Genomic DNA, 25,144 nt, shown 5'->3' with positions numbered 1-25,144 from the left:
ATAACTCAGTGGTTGTGAAGCTTATTGTTGGAGCAAAGGATGTGGAGTAGAGTCCTGAAATGGACATGTCTCTGGTTTTATTACTGATCTAATGGTGATATGTGATGGGAAAAAAAAAAGTCATCCTATTTTTCAGAGAAAATATCCCATAAATTAAATTTCAACTCTTTAAACATGACATGTCATTAAAGAGCTGGTAGAGGCTGGGAGTTGTTTTTCCATTTAGTATAGGAAACAACGGACGAGTAGGGTCGTAATGTTTTTAGCCTCGCTAATGTTGTGGTTAATTCAGCGCCAAATAACTTCAAGCAATGGCACAAACCCCATTATCACCTGTGTGATGCTGCATATCAGAGGAGAGGTAGCGGTCCATGAGAAGGAGAGGGAGAGGGAGAGGGTGGAGCCAGTTGGGGGGCATGTGAAAAGTCGTAGAGCAGTTTGGGGAGGAATTTTCACAAGAACTCAAAATATTTGTGTATTTGTTTAATATTAATTCCCAATAGTTTCTACACTGTAGCCACTATAGTCTTCCTGGGGACCATCATACAAGACTCAAAAAAACTAAACATTACATGAAAACCACAAGAACAAATATTTTGCATTTAAACGATATACATGAAAAAAAGAGAATTACTATACATCCATCTAAAACAAGTTAAACATAAAATGACAAAACAATACCTTAGTGTGGAATTTCCTTAAGCTTGTATTTTAAAACCCCTTTATTCCCTGCCAGACATCAAAACACATGAGAGGACATAATGACATCGAGTTATTTTAAAGGTGCCAATATTATACAAAACCAACTTTTCTTTCCTATTGGTACCTGCCGTTGTCATACCATGGAAGCATAGCGGAGATATTTAAAAAACAATCTTACCTTCCTTCATACTTTCTCTTAACAAGGCGTTTGGAATTTGCTCCACCCTGTAACTTGTTCTGCTCTGTGATGTCAGCGGATATGTCCGTATATGGAACAAATGTTAAATGTGGAATAAGTGAGAGGGGTTGGGGCTATTATAATCTCTGCTTCATCCAACCCCTTTTCAAGCCTCACATAAATATCTCTGCCAAAATGTATTTTTTTTTAAAAAAGTGTTTAGTTGTACTGTGCAGGTATGAAATAAATATTTCAATTCAATTCAATTCAATGTAATTTGTCACTATCCTCTTGTTGTGGGGCAGACTGGCTCGTACATGCACATGCATTCTCCGCTGTTGCCATTTCTAATACTCAGTAGCTTATAGTTTGATTTTATATCTGTATACAACAAAGATGCTGGTAAGAGGCCTCTGTCGAAGTTGAGCCTTGTAAATAAGACCACAAAACGGCGCATCCCGAAGAGACGCTTCAAGAACGATCTATAAAACATAATTTATGCAACATTTTTAAAAAGAACCACCATCCTATGTATGTAGACCACAAGGAAGTGTTTCAAATGTAGGAATTTAATCATTGTGTCACCTTAAAATGAATGAAGAAGGAAAAAAATAGGGCTCAAGCAGAAAGGGCCCTTTCTCAGGTATGACAAAAGGGCAGATGCTTGAGTACCATTAGCAGTCCATCTGTGCACCTGTTCCTGAAAATAAATGTCTAACATGCGCAACAAGGGATGTAACCATATGAAAATTTCATGTCACAGTTATTGTGACCAACATTTATCCTGGTTGTCATTGTTATTGCGGTATTGTTGAATTTTCTCAAAAATACTTTATTTACACACAGAACTTTCCTCCAGAAGGTATTATCTTTGTCCGTGTGATGTCAGATGAAACAAAAAAATATTATTATTGTTTTTTTTCAGAATCAGAATCGGAATAGTTTTTATTGCAATTGTTTGAGAATGGGTTCACAAACTAGGAATTTTACTTGGTGCAATCGTGCAACATAAAACACATATAACACAGCTATCAGATCTTGTTATTGTTATTGTTCATGTGCCTGATGGCCGAGGGGGAAAAAAATTAAGTTGTTTTGGCCACAATACCCAGCAATATGTTAGAAGAAGAAAAGGTGAGGCCTTTAATCCCAGGAACACCATCTTACCGTCAAGCATGGTGGTGGTAGTATTATGCTCTGAGCCTGTTTTGCTGCCAATGTAACTGGTGCTTTACAGTGAGTAAATGGGACACTGAAAATTCTTCAGGAAAACTTAAAATCATCAGTTGGGTCTTGGGTGCAGTTGGGTGTGTTCCAACAGGACAATGACCCCAAACACACGTCAAAAGTGGTAAAAGAATGGCTAAATCAAGCTAGAATTAAGGTTTTAGAATGGCTTTCCCAAAGTCCTGACTTATACGTGTGGACAATGCTGAAGAAACAAGTTCATGTCAGAAAACAACAAATTTAGCTGAACTGTGCCAATAAAGTCAAGAGGAGTGGTCAGAAATTCAACCAGAAGCTTGCCAGAAGCCTGTGGATGGCTACCAAAAGTGCCGTATCGCAAAGGGGCATGCAACCAAATATTAACAATATTAACATTGCTGTATGTATACTTTTGACCCAACAGATTTGCTCACATTTTCAGTCGACCCATGATAAATTCATAAAAAAAAAAAAAACTTCATAAATGTTTATTGTAGTATGTGCTGTTTATTGTAGTATGTGCTCCAGTCACTCTATCACAAAATAATAAGAGTTGTAGAAATTTTCGGAAACTCCAGACAGCCATGACATTATGCCCTTCACAAGTGTATGTAAACTTTTGACCATGACTGTAGATATATACATTTTGGGGGGGCGGGTTTACTAAAAGGTGCAGACAAATTCAATATTTCAATAGAAAGAATGATATAATATAATGTAAATTAATCAATACAAATACATACATATATATATATATATACATATAGATAGTAAATATATATACATATAAATATATATACATATGTATGTGTGTGTGTGTGTGTGTGTATATATATATATATATATATATATATATATATATATATATATATATATATATATATATATATATATATATATATATATATATATATATATATATATATATACATATATATATAGTATTAGGGCTGCGAATCTTTGGGTGTTCCACGATGCAATGGAAATCTCCTGATGATTGAGGGAACCCCTCATGAAACAGTTCTGTAGAGATGAAGTACTGGCAGAGGTGTGGACTCGAGTCACATGACTTGGACTCGAGTCAGACTCGAGTCATGAATTTGATGACTTTAGACTTGACTTGACAAAATGTAAAAAGACTTGCAACTTGACTTAGACTTTAACATCAATGACTTGTGACTTGACTTGGACTTGAGCCTTTTGACTTGACATGACTTGCTACTTTCCCCAAAACCCAACAATTAAAAAGTTATTCAGGAGCGCTCCGTATCTTCCATTGTGTACGCGTGTTTGTCAACATGTGTGCGATGACAGTGTGTGCGCTACCTGTCAGTACAACAGCCAATCAAATTACATACACGTTAGTTTCGTCACACAGCATTCATCCAATCAAATTGCAGGAAAACCAACACAGAAGAACTCTTAAACTAAGCGCCAGTGAGGAAAAGTTATGCCAAAATAGTTTTGTTCGGGTATTAAAACAACGACTTGGTCAACAAATAACGAATTACCGTATGCAAACATGCGGTTGGAATATTACAGACGGACACGCAACAACTTCCAACTTCGTTCGACATTTGAAGATGCACAAAGACGGGTAAGTTTTGAATTTAAGCTAACGTTTATTGGCTGAGAAACGTAACTTTTATTTGCTGTGTAGTTAAATCAGTGAGACTGTAAACTCACTGCTAACGTTAGAACCATAGACATCTTATAAGTAGACACAGCATCGAACACCACTGGCGCTGACGAGACGAGACGCGGGTCGCCATCTTGGAGTGGTGATCCATTCCACTCTGCAATTCTTTTGGCAGGAGCAATGAACTGTCAGCGCATTTTATCTCACTGAATACCACTGATTTTCACACGTTTTTTTTGCCATACGTGTAACTATGATAAAGGACACATGTTTTGGCGTGTTCATGGTTTGCTTAACAATAATAGAATATTCTTATATGCTATAAGTGACCAGACGTCCAAGATCAAAACTGGGAATAATAATCCCAGAGAAGGGGAAAAAACGGTCAGCTATTTTAAATTGAAGAAACAATATGATTAGGTTTTATATACATGTGTATATCCTACATTAACAATGTATGAATATAGTAGATATCTATATATCTTACGGACCAATAGACTTTATCTCTGTTGCTGCAACAGCAGAGAGTTTTTTTTGTCTTGACACTTTGTATTAATATTTTCTATTACATTCTTCCCGTAAACGATCATGTTTACAGTGATTGTTTTATATGTATTTTTAATGTATGTTGCTTTGGATAAAAGTGTCTGCCAAATACTTAAACATATACAGTATAAACACTTGAAAGTCATTATATCAGCTAAAGCCATCAATTTGTTTCACTGGATTCAGAATAAAACCAAATTCTGTCTTACCCAACAAAGTTAGTATTTGAATATTGTTACTTGAAGACTTATTCCTGGTTACAGTTATACTGTTAAGAAAGTATTGTCTTGTGTTTTGCCTAAAATTATGAATGCATCATAATCAGTGGTGGCTGATGAATTTTGTTTTAGGTGGTGCTGAAAGTTTGTAAACCAAATACCTGTAGGGGCGAGGTCATCCTCCTCCAGAAGATTTATTTGTGATTTTCATATACAAATATTGAAGATCTTTGCTCCTTCACAACTCTGTGATAATATTCTTTTCACAAAATACTACCAATATTATGTTAATGTTAAATCTTACTTGTGAAAAGTAATCCCCCGGTTCCTATTTTCAACAGTCCACTCATTTAAGCAGGAAAATGCTGAACACCAGCCCAGCATCTTTGTTTTCTACCTCTCAACTGTCAGTTTAGGCTGCTCTCCAGCTCCTTATTACCACTTCAAGATGGTGGCCAAATTGCTCGCGTCACAGCAGCCAATGCTGGGTTTACTTACAGTATGTCTATGGTTATAACGTCATTGCAAACACGACAATCTGTTGCGTCCACTGCAGTTTGCTACCTTATTCATACTTTTTGTCAAGTGATTTTTTTTAAGCAGAGCTGCATGAGGTACCTACACATAATGTTACGTTAGTGAATGTATCACACACAGTAACGTAACGTTAGACGGCGGTCAGGAGCACCACGTACTTTAGCCACCTACAAAAAGACAAACATAGTCAAATAAAGGTCAGTTAAAATGTATACTATATTAAGATTATGTGTACAAATTCAATAGGGCCCTGACATCTCTGTTCATTGTTATGTTCATGTATTTTTGGTTTTCATGTGTACGCACACTTTAAAACACATACAGTTTGAGATGAGATCAATGAGATAAGGTAAAAACAGGATGGAAACTGCTGTGGAACTAGTTCCAATGCAATATGCCATGGAAATACAATGTTAACACTTTTGTGCAAATAATTACAGTTGCACTTGTTTTTTCAAATTTGTTTATTCTGTAAAGGAATGAGTTACATGTTTAAAGTAACTGGTTAATAGTGCTATTATGAAGTGCAATGTCAGCACTATTTTCTTTTATAATAAATACATACAGCGTTTTAAAAGCATACACAATCTGTGTAAATATATTAGTCTGTGGTTAAAAGGACTTGAAATGACTCGAAACTCAAAATGCAGGACTTGGGACTTGACTTGAGACTTTTCAGTTTTGACTTGGACTCGACTCGAGACTTGCTTGTCTTGACTCGAGACTTGACTCGGACTTGAGGGCAAAGACTTGAGACTTACTTGTGACTTGCAAAACAATGACTTGGTCCCACCTCTGAGTACTGGTGTGATTTTTCCCACACATACATATATATATACTTATATATATATATACTGTGTATATATGTATATAAAGTGGGGCAAACAAGTATTTAGTCAGCAAGTTCTCCCACTTAAAATGATGACAGAGGTCTGTAAGTTTCAACATAGGTACACTTCAAATGTGAAAGACAGAATGTGGGAAAAAAAATCCCAAGAATTCACATTGGAGGAATTTTGAATAATTTATTTTTAAATTATGGTGGACAATAAGTATTTGGTCAACCATTCAAAGCTCTCACTGATGGAAGGAGGTTTTGGCTCAAAATCTCACGATATTTGGCCCCATTCATTCCTTCCTTAACACGGATCAATCGTTCTGTCTCCTTAGCAGAAAAACAGCCCCAAAGCATGATGTTTCCACCCCCATGCTTCACAGTAGTTATGGTGTTCTTGAGATGCAACTCAGTATTCTTCTTCCTCCAAACACGACGAGTTGAGTTTATACCCAAAAAGTTCTATTTTAGTTTCATCTGACCACATGACATTCTCCCCATCCTCTGCTATATCATCCATTTATCCATTTTGGTATAAACTCAACTCGTCATACATTTTTTGCGGCTCCAGACAGATTTGTTTTTGTATTTTTGGTCCAATATGGCCTTTTCAACATTTTGCATCTCCGACCCCCAGTATAGGAAAACATGAAAGAATAGAAAGCAGTTATGTTTTAATGGCCATACTGTACCTAGACTGGATAAAATAGACCTGTGAATTATTGCATGACTTTATCCATGTGTATAGTAAGTTATTTTCATAGTGAGTCACTCCAACATTTATTACATCTGCACATAATTGCAACAGCTTGTGATGGAAAACCTATCTGGTGGCATGACTAATGACTTTCCTTTTATGTTTTATTATTCTTTTGCGAACTCGGTCCGTGGCGAAGTAGTGCATGCTTCCGCCTTTCACAGCAGGGGGCATGGGTTTGATCCCTGTCCAGGGTTGGTTAAAGGAGGGCCTCCAGCATAAAAACCAAGCCTCGCTGTGTTGACCTAAGATAGGGACAAGCCGAAAATACATTTCAAACTCATTTCATTGTGGTTAATTGATAAACCTGTTTTAAATAGTTTAACACAAATACATGTGATGTGTGTTTTGGGAACTAAATGTTTTCTTTCTCTTCTTTCTCCTTCTGTGTGCAGTGAGGAAGAATACACGATGGATATAACAGGAGACATTATGGCCGTTACATGTCTGCTGTTTCTCAAGCTGCCAGGGGTTGGTTGCACTTTCTTTTTGTTTGGTATATTTAAGGAAATAGCAAAACATTTTGCGTATGTTTATCTCAATCTGTGTGTGTGTGTATAATCCGATTTACTTGTCTGCGTTCTAATTTGTGTGTCTGTTTTTAGACTAAGACAAACTTTCTTGATCCACAAGGGAAATTGTTCCACACAATAGCTCAGTTACAAAGGATGGAAAGGATAATGCCGGTATAAAGTAGACTAAAAATGTACCATTGCAGCAATATAAAATACAACATATATGTAACACTTACATAGTATGTATATAGTATATAATATATAATGATATACTGTATTATCATATTGTATTATATTTTTGTATAATTTCAATCTATGCTTTATTTATATGTTCGTGCGTGCATAAAAAAAATTGTGTATCTGTGTTCATAATCGTGTGCCTGTATTTAAATTTGTGTGCTGTAAGAATTTTTACTTGGAGCAAGCAATGAAGCGTCCGTTGAAATGGTAAGCGAAATGCTGATCATAACTGGGTGATAGGTACCAACTAGAGGCGAGTATAGGCAAAAGAAAGGTGACGATACACCAACATTTTTTCTACACACACGCACACATATATGCTAAAGTATAGCAAAAGTCACATGTAAAAAAGACTGCCAAAGGGTGTTCTGTGTTCACACAATTATGAACACAGATAGATTACTGCAAGTACTAGGGGTGCTCAAAAAATCGATTCCCATCCAAATCGCGATTTTTATTTATCTTGATTTTAAATCAATTCATAATTTTTGAGAACTGATTCCAAAAAAAAGTTTTCGGTTTGTTATTTTGTACTTTTTTTTGAAGAATCAATTTTTGGGTTAAAAACCTTATTGATACTGCTGCTTTAATTTTTAATGCAATTTGTATTTAGCTTTTTTTTGTCCCGTATTTCTATGTATTTTCAATTATTTTGTAAATTCCTCTCCGGACTATTTCAAAGCTGGGATTGGGTAGGCTTGTTCTTTTATTGGCTTGATTAACATTCTGAGATTTTTGAAAATAAAGTTTTGAAAAGACGCTTTTTAAGCAAACATTGTGCGTATAAGTTGTATATCAGCAGCCAGGAGGAGCTTTTTCTACCTTCAACATGTTTCGAAAAGTTTTTATTATAATTTATATACCCATCCATCCATGCATTTCCTACCGCTTGTCCGTTTTAGGGTCACGGGGCGTGCCGGAGCCTATTGCAGCTGCATTCGGGCGGAAGGCGGTACACTGTGGACAAGTCGCCAAATAGTATATTACGAGAATTTTGCAAAAGTGAGAATGCATTTTGAATTTAATTGTCACCTGAAGAATCAGAATAGAATCGGATTGTGAGGTAGCCAAAAACTCTAAAATAGACATACAAATCTGAACACAGATGCCCAGTTGTTTTTGCACACACACAGATCGAGATATGCACACACACACACATCAATCAATCAATGTTTACTTATATAGCCCTAAATCACTAGTGTCTCAAAGGGCTGCACAAACCACAACACAAACCACTACGACATCCTCGGTAGGCCCACATAAAGGCAAGGAAAACTCACACCCAGTGGGACGTCGGTGACAATGATGACTTTGAGAACCTTGGAGAGGACGAAAGCAATGGATGTCGAGCGGGTGTAACATGATACTGTGAAAGTTAAATCCATAATGGATCCAACACAGTCGCGAGAGTCCAGTCCAAAGCGGATCCAACACAGCAGCGAGAGTCCCGTTCACAGCGGAGCCAGCAGGAAACCATCCCAAGCGGAGGCGGATCAGCAGCGCAGAGATCTCCCCAGCCGATACACAGGCGAGCAGTACATGGCCACCAGATCGGACCGGACCCCCTCCACAAGGGAGAGTGGGACATAGGAGAAAAAGAAAAGAAACGGCAGATCAACTGGTCTAAAAAGGGAGTCTATTTAAAGGCAAGAGTATACAAATGAGTTTTAAGGTGAGACTTAAATGCTTCTACTGAGGTGGCATCTCAAACTTTTACTGGGAGGGTATTCCAGAGTACTGGAGCCCGAAATGAAAACACTCTATAGCCCACAGACTTTTTTGGGGCTTTGGGAATCACTAATAAGCCGGAGTCCTTTGAACGCAGATTTCTTGCCGGGACATATGGTACAATAAAATCGGCAAGATAGGATGGAGCTAGACCGTGTAGTATTTTATACGTAAGTAGTAAAACCTTAAAGTCACATCTTAAGTGCACAGGAAGCCAGTGCAGGTGAGCCAGTACAGGCGTAATGTGATCAAACTTTCTTGTTCTTGTCAAAAGTCTAGCAGCCACATTTTGTACCAACTGTAATCTTTTAATGCTAGACATGGGGAGACACGAAAATAATACGTTACAGTAGTCGAGGCGAGACATAACAAACGCATGGATAATGATCTCAGCGTCTTTAGTGGACAGAATGGAGCGAATTTTAGCGATATTACGGAGATGAAAGAAGGCCGTTTTAGTAACGCTTTTAATGTGTGACTCAAAGGAGAGAGTTGGGTCAAAGATAACACCCAGATTCTTTACCGAGTTGCCTTGTTTAATTGTTTGGTTGTCAAATGTTAGAGTTGTATTATTAAATAGAGGTCGGTGTCTAGCAGGACCGATAATCAGCATTTCCGTTTTTTTGGCGTTGAGTTGCAAAAAGTTAGCGGACATCCATTGTTTAATTTCATTAAGACACGCCTCCAGCTGACTACAATCCGGCGTGTTGGTCAGCTTTAGGGGCATGTAGAGTTGGGTGTCATCAGCATAACAGTGAAAGCTAACACCGTATTTGTGTATGATGTCGCCTAGTGGCAGCATGTAGATGCTGGGAGAGTGCAGGGCCAATGACCGAACCCTGGGGAACTCCACCCATTACCTTAACATAGTCCGAGGTCACATTGTTATGGGAGACGCACTGCATCCTATCAGTAAGATAAGAGTTAAACCAAGACAGGGCTAAGTCTGACTTACCAATTCGTGTTTTGATACGTTCTAATAAAATATTATGATTGACGGTATCGAAAGCAGCGCTAAGATCGAGGAGCAGCAACATAGATGACGCATCAGAATCCATCGTTAGCAATAGATCATTAGTCATTTTTGCGAGGGCTGTCTCCGTGGAGTGATTTGCCCTGAAACCGGATTGAAAGGTTTCACATAGATTGTTAGACGCCAAGTGTTCATTTAACTGCTCCGCAACAATTTTTTAGAGGATTTTTGAAATAAAGGGAAGGTGAGACACTGGTCGGTAGTTTACCATGAGGTCAGGATCGAGGTTAGGTCTTTTAAGAAGAGGATGAATAACCGCTTTTTTGATAGCTAGGGGAACAGTGCCCGAGGAAAGTGATACGTTTATAATATTTAGCACTGATAGACCTAATAATACAAAGAGCTCCTTGATCAGTTTCGCAGGAAGTGGGTCAAGTAAACATGTTGTTTGTTTTATTCCATTTACACGTAACAATTCCTCTAATGTTATTTCCTCAAAACGAGAGAAACTATTTTGGAAGGCAGTATCCGCCGTATATACAATCGTGTCAGTGTTAAAAAACCCAGTTGTAGCTGGGACGCATTGTCTTTAATCTCCTTTCTAATGACTTTAATTTTCTTACTAAAGAATTGCACAAAGTCATCAGCTGAGTGGGTGGAGCTACTGGAAGCAGTCCCTTTTTGTGTTAGCGATGCTACCGTACTAAGAAAAAATTTAGGATCGTTTTTATTACGCTGGATGAGATTTGAGTAATATTTAGCTTTAGCTAAGGTAAGCATGCATTTATAATTTATTAAACTATCACTCCATGCTTGATGGTGCACCTCAAGTTTAGTCGTGCGCCATTTGCGTTCCAGCTTTCTACATAATAATTTCTGAGCTCTAGTTTCTTCTGTAAACCACGGGGTACGCTTTTTTGGAGCCTTTTTTAACTTTAGCGGTGCTATGTTATCAATGGTTTCGCGCAGGGCGTCGTTCAAGTTATTAGTGAGGTTATCAATAGAGCCCACATACTTTGGGAATGGTGTCATTACCGAGGGCAGTAGGTCAGCAAGAGTTGTCGTTGTGGCCGTATTAATGTTGCGGCTGCTATAGCAGTTATTATCATTATTAGTTTGACGAACATGCGTCTGAGCCTCGAATTTTATAAGGTAATGATCGGACAATACTTTAGTATACGGGAGTATCGTAACTTTGGAAACGGTGATACCCCTGACAAGCACTAGGTCTATCGTATTACCGTTGCGATGCGTGGGTTCATTTTTTATTTGTATGAGACCACAGCTATCAATTATAGTCTGGAGCGCTACGCACGGTGGGTCCGATGGGATATTCATATGGATATTAAAGTCCCCCATTATAATTATATTATCGGTGTGCGTCACTAGATCAGCAGCAAATTCTGAGAATTCATTGATAAAGTCCGAATAGGGCCCTGGGGGGCGGTAGATAACAGCCAGGTGTAGAGGCAGCGGTGTGACAGACCTCATAGTAAGCACCTCAAACGATTTATATTTATTATTTATGTTAGGACTAAGGTTAAAGTTTTCGTTGTATATTAGTGCGACCCCCCCACCCCTTTTAAGAGGACGGGCAATATGCGCATGTGTAAAGTTAGGAGGACATGGCTCATTTAGCGCAAAAAAGTTGTTTGGATTAAGCCAGGTTTCGCTGAGACCGATGACGTTAAGATTGTTGTCTCTGATGATATCATTAACTAACAACGTTTTGGGAGACAATGATCTTATGTTTAAAAAACCTATATTATAGGTAGTGGGCTGTTTAAGGGAATTTTTGATCAAATTATCCGTAGTAGCAATATTAATAATGTTGTGTTTATTATGCCCAGTGTATTTAGTATAATTACGACCATATCCAGGAATTGATACGACGGGAATTTTCCGATTGTTTCTTTGTTGCTTTGATAAATTGCACTCATCATAGTTAGCCACCTCAGTAGAACACATGTCCAACTCTGAAACAATCAAAGCAGAAAAAACTTGTTCTAATTTAACTGACTCCTTACCCAGACCAGTAGTCTCGCATCTTCCATTTAAATCCGGCTTCAGGATGGAGGGAAGTGGTATTCTGTGGGGATTGGCCTTCTGCTTTGTTTTTAGCCCCGCTCGGCATCCGCGTTTCCGATCACACCGCTGGCGTCTGCTCCGTAGACGGCCCCCGCTGCTACTATACTCCCCTGCTTCACAGGCCGCTGGATGTAGCTGCCGAAGTATTCCCGTGCTAGTTAGCAGGTCTAGCAAGCACGCGTCTATCAGTCCAAAACGGCCCGATATGTCCACATCCAGAAGTGTCTGGCGGTCGTACGTGATCACGGAGTGACCACGATGTGAGCCAGCCATAAAGTTTGTAGAATTGTCCGGTATTTCTGCCAAATGTTCCATATTTAGCAAGAGCTCCTCGATGCCGCAGCCCTTCCGGGCGCCGCCATCTTGGAATCTGTAGGTACTGACAGTAGGTTTCTGAAGTGTTCCTTTTCCCACGTGGTGATGCCGTACCGCCTGAGAGATCCAAAGTCACGGGCATTCAATGTTACGTGCAGTAATTTCTCCAGATTCTCTATACCTTTCGATGATACTACAGACCTTGGGCACACCCTCCTACCATCACCCCCATACCATCACAGATGCTGCCTTTTGAACTTTGCGCATATAACAAACCAAATAGTTCTTGTCCTCTTTGGTGCGGAGGACACGATGTCCACAGTTTCCAAAAACAATTTAAAATGTCAGACCACAGAACACTTTTCCACTTTGCATCAGTCCATCTTAGATAAGCTCGGCCCAGTGAAACCAGCAGCCTTTCTAGGTGTTGTTGTCAAATGGCTTTCGCTTCGCATAGTAGAGTTTTAACTCGCACTTACAGATGTAGCAACGAAGTGTAGTTACTGACAGTGGTTTTCTGAAGTGTTCCTGAGGCCACATGGTGATATTCTTTACACATTTATGGCGCTTTTTGATGCAGGTCCGTATTATCATCGCTTACGTGCAGTGATTTCTCCAGATTCTCTGAACCTTTTGATGACATTACAGACCATAGATGGTGAAATCCCTACATTCCTTGCAATAACTGGTTGAGAAATGTTGTTCTTAAACTGTTCGACAATTTGCTCATGCATTTGTTCACAATGTGGTGACCCTCGCCCCATCCTTGTTTGTGAATGACTGAGCATTTCATGGAAGCTGCTACCAAATCATGGCACACACCTGTTCCCAATTAGCCTGTTCACCTGAGGGATGTTCCAAATAAGTGTTTGATGAGTACTCCTTAACTTTCTCAGGCATGTTTGCCACATGTGGCATCTTTTTTGAAACATGTTACAAACATGAAATTCCAAATTAGCTAATGTTTGCAAAAAATGAACTTTTCCGGTTTGAATGTTAAGTATCTGTTCTTTGCTATCTATTCAATTGAATATAGGTTGAAAAGCATTTGCAAATCATTGTATTCTGTTTTTATTTACTACTTACACAACATGCTTTTTTTGGGGTTTGTACAGTAAATACAGTATCTTCCTAAATGGAATAATGAATAAGTACAATTTTGGAATGAACATGCCGTTTCTTTTGAAAACGTATCATTCCAGATGGAGATGGCAAGTGGGAACGTGTTAGAGGAGACTTATCACAAGTGGATTCGGTATAGAGACGACTGTATGAAGATGATTGACAGTGAATCAGTTCCGCAAGGTGTGAAGTCAATATGTCACATGACATGGCATACTGCGTTACTTCCAAAGTTTTCTTTGTGCTGCCTTTCCAGATGGCCTGTTCTGCAACAGGACATTTGACAGATACGCCTGCTGGCCAGATACCCCTGCTGGATCGTTAATCAACATCTCCTGTCCTTTCTACCTGCCCTGGTATGATAAAGGTATAGACGTGTGAACTTGGTGTAAAAGTGTGTGAGGCACAGAAAATGTAACATGCAACAAGAAGTAGCTCGGTGCATTATGTGATAATGTTATTGAACATCTCTCTAATGAGCACAGAATACATGTGTTAGGCTCATTTGTTATGAATTAGGCAGCCATAGTCAAAGAGAACCAAATTAGAGATGCTCTAATTGTCACCTTTTATGACACACAAAGGATGTTTTACTCTCATGAAAGGGCATTTAATAAAGCATATCACACACACACACACACACACACACACACACACACTTTTCTTGTATTTGTTACCTGCTTGAGACCTCCGAAAAATGCCTACGTCTTTAGGAGCACCCTTTTTAGATATATAAAGATTTGTATTGACAACATTATTAATATATATATACTATGCAAATATAAAAAAGGTAAGCCTTCAGTTATTCTTATTTTTTGTTTGTAATTGTTTTTTGAAGGCCTACTGAAACCCACTACTACCGACCACGCAGTCTGATAGTTTATACATCAATGATGAAATCCTAACATTGCAACACATGCCAATACGGCTGGTTTAGTTTACTAAACTGCAATTTTAAATTTCGCACGGAGTATCCTGTTGAAAACGTTGCGGTATGATGACCCGTGCCTTTGACGTCACCGGTTGTAGCGGACATTTTTTTACAGCCCGATCCAAGCTATAAGGAGTCTGCTTTAATTGCATAATTACACAGTATTCTGGACATCTGTGTTGCTGAATCATTTGCAATTTGTTCAATTAATAATAGAGAAGTCAAAGAAGAAAGATGTAGGTGGGAAGCGGTGTATTTATTGCAGCTGCCTTTAGCAACACAAACACAGCTGGTGTTTCCTTGTTTACTTTTACTTACTATGGCACAGAGCGGTCAAGCGAACATGGTTCCCGACCACATGTCAACCGGCAGGTTTCGGTGAGAAAATGGTGGTAATAAGTCGGCGCTTACAGTAGACATGAGCTGAGCTTGCGTCCTCCTGCAGCTGTGTGGCTTCCCTCAGAGGCACTGGCGGTCACCACACCCGTGGCCACACCCCTCTGACTTTCAGGTACCATATAATCTCACTAAAACACTAGTAACACAATAAGCAGATAAGGGATTTTCCAGAATTATCATAGTAAATGTGTCTAATAACATCTGAATCACACCCACTGCCCTCACCTCTTTTTTCTTCCTAGTCCTTCACTCTCAATATCCTCATCCACAAATCTTTCATCCTCGCTCAAATTAATGGGGAAATTGTCGCTTTCTCGGTCTAAATCGCTCTCGCTACTGGTGGCTATGATTGTAAACAATGTGAGGACTTGAGGAGCCCTACAACCCGTGACGTCACGCGCACATCGTCTGCTAATTCCGGTACAGGCAAGGCTTTTTTATCAGCGACCAAAAGTTGCAAACTTTATCGTGGATGTTCTCTACTAAATCCTTTCAGCAAAAATTATGGCAATATCGTGAAATGATCAAGTATGACACATAGAATGGACCTGCTATCCCCGTTTGAATAAGAAAATCTCATTTTAGTAGGCCTTTAATCTTCATTATTTACTTCAAGTTAATTATGTATGTATATAGAGACGTGTATGTCTCTATATAGGCAGGACGGTGACAGAGGGGTTAGTGCGTCTGCCTCACAACACGAAGTAGTCCTGGGTTCAATCTCAGGCTCAGGATCTTTCTGTGTGGAGTTTGCATGTCCTCCCCGTGACTGCATGGGTTCCTTCCGGGTACTCCGGCTTCCTCCCACTTCCAAAGACATGCACCTGGGGAAAGGTTGATTGGCAACACTAAATTGGCCCTAGTGTGTGAATGTGAGTGTGAATGTTGTCTGTTTATCTGTGTTGGCCCTGTGATGAGGTTGCGACTTGTCCAGGGTGTACCCCGCCTTCCGCCCGATTGTAGCTGAGATAGGCACTAGCGGTAGAAATAAGTGGTAGAAATGGATGGATGGATGTCTCTATATACATATTTATTTTATTTTATTAATAAATTTTGGCCCACGGGGGCGCATTTCAATTTCTTACACACACTTGTTATTACATATGTTGGCCGGAGGGGGAGCACTTCAAATTTTACAAACACTTGTTATTTCATATGTTGACCAGAGGGGGAGCACTTTTAAAACCGACCACCCAGATTTTGATAGATTTCCCTACCAGGAGTGCAAATGAGACATTCTATATCAGATGATAAGGTTTTCCGTATTGGGACCATGGATTCGGTCCTAACCGGTCCTCATATGGAAGGTACATTTCCTTGTGGATGTCTCCGTAAGGGTGGAAATACAAGAACACACACACACACACACACACACACACACACTCTTCCTGGTCCAACCATGCATGCTATTCCCCACTAACACATATGCGTGCAGCAAAGAGATCAACCATCCATTTTCTACCGCTTATTCCCTTTTGGGGTCGCAGGGGGCGCTGGTGCCTATGTCAGCTGCAATCGGGCGGAAGGTGGAGTACATCCTGGACAAGTCGCCACCTCATCGCAGGCAAAGAGATCATGTCATGTTAAAAATAGAGACATTAATTTTACTAAATATGTTCCTTTAAACCACTATTGGTAACATATGCTAGTCCGGGGGTGTCCAAGCTTTTTCCAGTGAGTACCGCGTATAGAAAAATCTGAGAATGGTGGGGCCGCATTGATACATTTGGCACAGTACAAATTTACCAGTATTTCACAGCATTTACTCAGATTTTTTCACAGAAAATGCTGTAATCAAAATGTACTGTAATATTACAAGACATTACTGTGAAAATTATGCAATTATTATCAAGCAATTTGTTGAAAATTTAGATTTTTTTTTATTTTTTTATTGGTAATATTTTTTCAAAGGTTTGAAATATTAGCAATAAAATGTAGGTCAATCGAAAGCTGCTAAATTATCTGGAAAAAACATCTACAGATTAGCTTTGTTTTGTAGATAACAAATACATTATTGTGGTATCTAATCTAACATCCATCCATCCATTTTCTACCGCTTATTCCCTTTTGGGGTCGCGGGGGGCGCTGGCTTCTATCTAACAGCTTTGCTATATTTAAATTCTTACTTTTATTATTATTTACAATCATTAAAATTATTATTATTATTCCACTCACTAAAAGTTTGACCACACTTGAAAACTTTACATATCTTGCGAGAATTCATGACCGGATGCACAGAAATCATCAAAGAGCATATACAGTAAGATGCACAGGTCTTTGGTTTTCAAGTCCCATTTTTGAGAAGATTTGAGCCGCTTCTATTTTTTTCTTTGTTTTTTTTTTGTGAGGAATATTCTAATGCAGGATCAGTTCATTTTATCTGATAAATGTGTTGCAAACGAATGCAAATTAAGCTTAGGGCTGCAATTGGCCTATGGGACGCACTTTTTACACACCTTTGATAGCTATTGGTGCTGTTCTTATTATCTATTATTGTTAATAATTATTATTATTACATGATATTATTATTGAATCTGCCAATCAGTATTGGCAGATTTTTGTGTAAAAGTACCTGATTGTCATGGCCGATTAATGTCTTTCAATGCTGATCACAAACACCAATCCCCTGCGACTGATGCTTTATTTTTAGTTCCCTTGCTGACAAGGTCACAGCTATTTACATGTATCTCCATACACAGTGTGGAGCGCTCTGTATTTCTTAGTATCTTAAGAATCATTACCATGAATCATTATCACTGGAGGGTGAAGCTAAACATGTTATAAACTGAGAGAAAGCCACGAGCAGTCATGCTAATAGCAAAACTAGCTGCAAAGCTAGCTTGAAACAACACCAAGAAATGAGGGCTTTGTAAAATTTAAGAAGTGTAGATTGAACGGCACAATGTAAGCAGATACTGTATTTACAGGAAAATAGCAGGTACATTAATACGAATTTAGAGAGATGATAATTTAATAACAACTGGCACTCATCGAGGGCGGACGCTCCCTTTCCCTCTCCCTTATCTCTCCTGCTTGCTTCTTTGTCTTAATGTTCTTGTTGCCTCTTTTTGCACTGCTCTCCAAATCTAAACAATGGAACTAATTAACTGGCCTCTCAATGATATGGATAAGGTCTTGTGTTTGGGGTAAGCCGCCTGTCTTGACGGAGTGGCTGTTGATGGACACACGGCTGACACTTGGGAGGAGGAGTGCCGCGTGCCTGGCGACCCTTTCAGTCGAGGGCGTTGAAGATATTCACCTATTCGTAATTATGACAAGAGGACATCTGCTGATTGGAGTAAGCGTTGCTGTGGTTTGTCGACAAATTAAAAGTTGCTGGCAGCCTTCAAAGTACCCCAAAGCTGCCACAAAGAGGAGGCGGGAAGAACTGTGGACACTCTTGTGATTTGGATAACATCGGACTGTCTGCCCTGTAGGATGAATTTGAGGACTAGTAATAGACAATCAAGAGTGAAAAGCAAATTTTATTTTCGATCGCAAACAAAACATTCTTACTTGCATTGTATCCCTGACTTCGAGACTCTCCCGAAGGACGGTGCAGCAAAGACACAACAAACTCCTTCGTTGTCTCTCACGGACACACATCCGTTATTGTTGACTTTGGACTGACTAGCGGTTGCAAGAGCACCAAGGTCGCGGAACAGACACACGCTGCAGGCTTACACACACAAATGCATTCATGAAAAATACACGCCACACACACATACCCCAAACCATCCCACGCCTTCGACGCTTGAATCCCTTAGGAGTGATGGACGGCTAGGCAGCGCTGAGATAGCAGCAGCCTCCCTCCGTAGCACCCACTCCCTCCCCTCAGTTGCATGTCTTGTAATTTTTTTGTAATTTATCTATGTGTGGTATGGCTATTGAGGTTTTATTTACAGGCCTCAATCTGGACTCCCTTCCTGGGAGTCCAGTCTTAGGCCCTGTTTACTCTAAGCCGGAAAAGGTTTTCAGAATAAATCACACCTAACCTTATCCGTGCCCACACACAACAATGCCACCGTTTAAGACCGACAAAAACTGATGTTGTTAGCTTTGCCAGTCCAAATGCATTCGCCGTTTTCCTCGACGGCCAGGTAATACAAAGCACACTGTTAGAAAGGTTACCAAACTCTGTGCTACCTTAAGAGACTATTATGAGCCTTCCACCCTAAGAGTGCAAGGCCGCGCTCATTCATTCTAAGCAAAACAGAGCACAGAGCGGTGAATGCCCGTCATTTACATTTTCTGCCTGTGTGTATATATATATATATATATATATATATATATACACATACAACTTGCAATATTGTGCAGCACTGCAAAGCCTGGTGCGTCACTGACGAACAACCACCAATACTTACCAGTGTTGTACCAGTCAGCCAATCCAATGTAACCTGCCATGCCTGTCAACCTGCCTAGTAAACAAGTAAATTGCCATATGCCAAACTAACATCCCTGTCCATTGTGTCCTGACCGACGCCCCGGGGGCGAATGAGACTACCTTTATAAAACCATACAGTCCTTTATAACTCTCCACAACACACACGCTACCGTTTTTATCACATCCACGGGACCTCGCATTATCGTTGTTTCTCCTGTCTCTCCGACAATTGGAAAAAGTTTTTTGCTAAATAGAAACAAAGTCTACCCGGCCGGACATTCGAAAGTTCTCCTGCCTTCTGACAAGTGTTGTATCCCAAATAGCGGCAATCGTTTCTCTTAAGGTGATTTTCACAAGCGTCTGTACATGTAGAAGAAGGGGAAACACGGGCATGTCTGGATGACTCGCCTTTATATTTCCAGTGGTTAGCTCTGAGTTACGAAACCTCTTCATTATGAAGCTGGCTGTGGTGCGTTCTTTCTGTGTGGGTGTGGTCTTTCTGGTGTCACTTCTTCTCTGAACTCACTTTGTAAACGATCAATGAGTCCATACAAAGCTAAGTCAAGTTATTCAAGAATTATACGGCTGACTTACCCGTGTAAAAATGAGGGGGACCTCAAATGCTGGTTAAGTGTGGCTGAAACGGGGCTTAGGCAAAATAATTATTCGTTTAAGGGGTTAAACAATCTAGTGTAGACATGACATTAGACTGAATATTTTTTTACTCACCCCCCATACAGCCCCCGAGTCAAAAAGTTTGGTGACCCCTGGCTTACAGCTTATAAATAATTACCTCAAATTGAAAATCTCAGAAAATGTTGGGTTTTCAAGAACTGTAAGCCGTGATCATCAACAATTATAACAAATAAGGGCTTAACATACATGTGGTTTTTCACCCTGCATGTTGTGAGTTTATATCACATATTAGTTTCACATTTGAACTGCTGAAATGAAGGGACTTGTGCACGATATTCAAATTTTGGGAGTTTCACCTGTAATATTTGTATTTGCATGATCGCACATCTTATACCTGTTCCCTGTGCAAAGTAACACCATGGTAGGCTGCTCTAAGTAACCATGAAAGTGTGATCAAACAATAATTGTCACTAACCAAACTATGTGCATCTTAAATCTTTCATCCAGTGTCTCATGGTGTTGTGTATCAACGGTGTGGCACAGACGGCCTTTGGGAGCTTAAAGAAAACGGGCATGTGTGGCGGGACAAGAGCCAGTGCGAGGAGGAAAAAGAGGTTACAACACAGGAGGTAGGTCACCCCAATGATCTACAGCACAGTTCCAGCTTTTAAGCTCTCCTTTGATGCATAGTGGGAGCTCAGATTCTGAAGTAAGACTGTCAGTAGGCCACCAGATGCTTCATCTCCTGTATTACATACCATAATACACAGCAATGACACTGGCTATAATAGTGCTGTCAAATTTTTATTAGCTTAATCATACTTTGGAATTTGGATGAATCATGATTAATCACGGGTTATTACTTGCTTGCGTAATTTAAAATAACTTAAAAAATGAGCCCAATATTTGGACAAAAAAGCAATTTTATTTTCAGAATGTCATACCAGAAGTGTTTTACTTGAATGCACTACAATTATACAGAGCTTGATAAAAAAATGTTTTTTAAAAATACGCAGGGGAAACAAGTCCGAAAAAAAAATTGGTGTCCAAACCATTATTATGTGTGGTGCCAAGTGAGACGTCACCTTGTCAGACGGCATCTAAAGCAGGGGAGTTTGCATTTGCAGCCCGCAACACAGCTGTTATTGCCCTGCAGTACCTTCTAAAAATATAAGAAAACTGAAAAAGACAACAAAAAAATGTGCTGTAATTATTTAAACTATGTTATAGTCACTTCGAGTATACTATCACATATTGTATATTTTTTCTTGAAACGTGTACGGTATATAATTTCTTAGCATATACAGGCTGTATTGGTGTTTGTCTTTATACAAAACAAAAAATCTTACAAAGGCCGAATAATCATTTGATTATCTCTGTATGTGACCGTAGAAAAGGTTTAGAGAGCCCCGAAATAAAGGTTTGACTTCATCAGTGTTTGGCTTTCTGAGTTTGACAATAACCATAGAGTCATATAATGATATATTTCATTTATTTATCTGACTTTTACCTCCTCTTAGTAATGACTGTCCCATAACCCAGAGGATGTCCTGGTCATCATTTGTAACTATGAGACATGTTAATCACATGATTTGTCCATGTCTTTTAGATGTGGTACAAGAAAATGATGGTGAGCTTCAGGACGCTGTACACTGTTGGCTATTCCCTGTCTCTCTTCACTCTCGTAACGGCTCTCATCATTCTACTGAGCTTTCGGTAAAATTGATTTTTGTTGTGGTATAGCCTTGTTGCAATCACGTGATCTCGAGGCACATCCGGGCACTTGCGGGCTTCAGGCAATGGTCTAGAGTCCCATTAACCTACTGTTTATTTCCCTGAATCAGTGCAGACTTGGGAGTACTTGGAAAGCTTTGTAGGCAATTATTTAACCGATCATGAAAAAAATATTTTAAATGGGATGGAGTGGATTCATACACTCTTGAGTTTGAGTTTGAGTTTGAATTTATTTCGAACATGCAAGCATACAACATGATACATCACAATTTCCAGTTTCTCTTTCCAACATGTTCGAAAAGGAGGAGGAAGAAGCAGAGCTTATTTAATCCTACCCCTTTTCTTTACATAACAGTTGCTAAAACTTTTGTTCACTTCCTGTTCTCAATGTATTCACAATGTATACTCCATAAGTAATAAGTAATCACAATACAAATAAATAAATAAATAAATAATTGCTCAAATTTTAATCCATACGATGAGATAAGTCAGATTATTTTGAAAATGAATGTGTGAGTAAAATCAGAATGTTTATCATGGTTCTTCATTTTTGTACTTTGTTAACACTTCCAGTTTGAAGAGTTTCTTGAAATGGATCATATTAGTACATTGTTTGATTGCTTTGCTTAATCCATTCCATAATTTAATTCCACATACTGATATACTGAATGTTTTAAGTGTTGTACGTGCATACAAATGTTTTAAATTACATTTTTCTCTAAGATTATATTTCTCTTCTTATTATTTTTTTTCTCTTAGAAAAATATTTTTTTAAGGATTTAAACCATCACCAATCGTAACTGGTCGCTGCAATCCCACTTCATTTGACACTTACAGTATTTAGAGAAGAAACGATTAGAGGCATACCATGTTTTTATATCTGAGGGGTCTACAAATGTAGCATTAATTTGTGCAAGACAAAGTTGGACTTATCATGCATCGGTAAGTAGCGTATTTGATTGACATAACGGGAAAAGGATAAGTTTGTTTGCAGTTGATTTCCTGCTACAAATATTAGTCTCATCTACAATTCATGTCTACAGTTCTTTTATGCTGTGAAGCTCATTACTTATCTCATTATTTAGCTATAAACATCTCTGTTGTTCAGCAATGTTTGCTAGCGATATCAAGATTTAGTATATTCTGTTGAGCCTAAGAGAGATGTATTTATCTTGTTTATTAATACTGTTAAGGATATTTTCGGCGTGGTGCAGTGGAAGAGTGGCCGTGCGCAACCCGAGTGTCTCTGGTTCAATCCCCACCTAGTACCAACCTTGTCACGTCCATTGTGTCCTTGAGCAAGACACTTCACCCTTGCTCCTGATGGGTGCTGGTTAGCGCCTTGCATGGCAGCTCCCTCCATCAGTGTGTGAATGTGTGTGTGAATGAGTAAATGTGGAAGTAGTGTCAAAGCGCTTTGAGTACCTTGAAGGTAGAAAAGCGCTATACAAGTACAACATTTATCATTTATTATTTTCATGATGCTAACAAATATCACCAAAGTCATTTGTGTTGAATAAAGCACTTGGCTTTCCTACACAACAAAAACCAAGCATTGGTACATAAGTATTGGACCAACAATCACAATATTTTTTACCAGGACATAACATGACGTTAGTTTATTTGCACAACCAGGACGTCCTAGTTATATTTAGGCATAGCAACCAGAAAACAACACAAACTAATATAATCTCTTGTCCTTTCTTTACGGTTAGTTCTGCTCTCCAACACTACTAATGTAGCAGAGAAACAAAAAGTTTCTCAAACAAATCAAATGTTCAAACAAACATTTTAAAAAGTGATCGTTGCAGATATGAGCAAAGTCTGATTGTATTCCAAAAGATGATAAGAATTCTATTTCTAAGAGCCATTTCCTTCGACGCACTTTTGTTTTTTTCCCCTGACTTTATTACCTGTATGAAGGACTTTTTTCAGGACTCTATGAAAGCTCTTTGCTATCTTTCTATTTGAACGACTGGAACACTCAAGAACAGAACAGCAATACGCCATTTTCTGCTCAAACTCTACACTCTAATGTGTTTTGATGCTCTGCTCAAGCTGCTTGACCATCGTGTGAATTAACCCGTGAAGAAGAAAAACTGATATTACATCATATGCAACCCAGCTATTGAAGCTATTGACACTATAGGCTCTTTTCCTCCAAAAGTACAGGAAACTTGAGTTCATGGAATGTTTAGTTCCTGGAACTAAGGGTGTAATGATTTGAAGGCAAGGTAAAGAAAGTTTATTTATAGAGCACAAGTTTTTCACAACGCAATTCAGAGTGCTTTACAGAAATTCACTAGAAGGCAAAAATAAAAATTTAAATGATCATAAAAATTATCATAATTCAAATTAAAATTATAAAATACAGTGTCATAAAAACAACCAAATTCTAATTAGAATCAAAGAGTGTAGATAAAACAATTGTAGTTGTCGTATGCACAATTAAATCAAAGGGTTTTCAGCCTGGATTTAAACATTGCCAACCCTGAGGCCTCTGTGTCATGCTGCTGGTAGGGTGGGTATGCACCAGTTACATTGCTTGTGTCTGGTGCGGTTCTCACTACACAGTAGCAGGAGTTGACTAGGCTTGACGTGCCGAGACATCTTGTACACGACCCTATGCCTGGTCTCACGTGGTATGAGACGGTAACCCATTACCTGGAAGACAATAGACTAGGCGAGGGGACTAACAAGTCAACTCCAAAACTTCCCGAAATCAGAAATGGTGGAAGGTTAGGCTTGGGGCTAGCGACCCCTACCCATAAAAATTCCTTGCTACAGAAACGTTGACGAAAATCCAAAAGTCTTGGAGAAGGAAGTCTCTTTGGTTACGCAAACCAGGGAGAAAATGACGATGCACTCGGAAAGGTTTGAAGACCACATTGAAGGAGACATGTTCAGAAGTGGTAGGGAGAAAAAAGTCCACAAACAAATATTGGCTATCCACAGAAACCCACAAGAAAGTGAGTGAGATAATGGGAGAAAAAGGAGGTAGTAGATGCAGAACTGGAGCAGGAAAGGCAGCAACAAAAAGAGTGTATGAACTAGCAAACAAGGATGTGAAGAACAGTGTCAGAAGGGACAAAAAAAAATACATCGAGGATTGAGCACAGCAGGCAGAGGAAGCAGCAGAAAAGAATAATCTGAAAGAACTCTATCTAACCACAAAGATCCTCATCGGCAAATTTAAACAAGCCCAAATGAATATTAAAGACACCAGTTCACAACCAAGGAAGATCAACTCTAGAGATGGACTGATCACTTCCAAGACCTACTCAACGAAGAGTCCCCTCAACTGACTGCAGATATTCTACCAGTTTCAATCATGCTTGAAATAAACTGCAACCCCGCCACCAAACTGCAAATCAGGAATGCCATCAAAGCCCTGAGAGCAGGATAGGCAGAAGGGCCATATGAGCTACCAGCAGAAGCTTTCAAAGCAGATATCGAAA

At 39.1% G+C, this 25,144-nt stretch overlaps 1 protein-coding gene across 3 annotated transcripts in view; it reads left to right on the top strand.

The window, feature by feature from the left end:
* Window positions 1-25,144, top strand: part of LOC133558125 (glucagon receptor-like) — an 86,307-nt gene that overhangs the window by 36,703 nt on the left and 24,460 nt on the right. For all 3 annotated transcript variants that reach the window (XM_061909267.1, XM_061909266.1, XM_061909269.1), the window contains exons 2-6: window positions 7,014-7,089; window positions 13,680-13,782; window positions 13,856-13,966; window positions 20,460-20,581; window positions 21,562-21,668. In XM_061909267.1, coding sequence (XP_061765251.1) covers window positions 7,030-7,089; window positions 13,680-13,782; window positions 13,856-13,966; window positions 20,460-20,581; window positions 21,562-21,668 — 503 coding nt within the window. In that variant the 5' untranslated portion in view covers window positions 7,014-7,029. The remainder of the gene's footprint in view (window positions 1-7,013; window positions 7,090-13,679; window positions 13,783-13,855; window positions 13,967-20,459; window positions 20,582-21,561; window positions 21,669-25,144) is intronic.

The sequence above is a fragment of the Nerophis ophidion genome, linkage group LG08, assembly GCF_033978795.1.
Source record: "Nerophis ophidion isolate RoL-2023_Sa linkage group LG08, RoL_Noph_v1.0, whole genome shotgun sequence".
Classification (NCBI taxonomy): Eukaryota; Metazoa; Chordata; class Actinopteri; order Syngnathiformes; family Syngnathidae; genus Nerophis; species Nerophis ophidion.
This window is presented reverse-complemented; position numbering and strand designations above follow the sequence as displayed.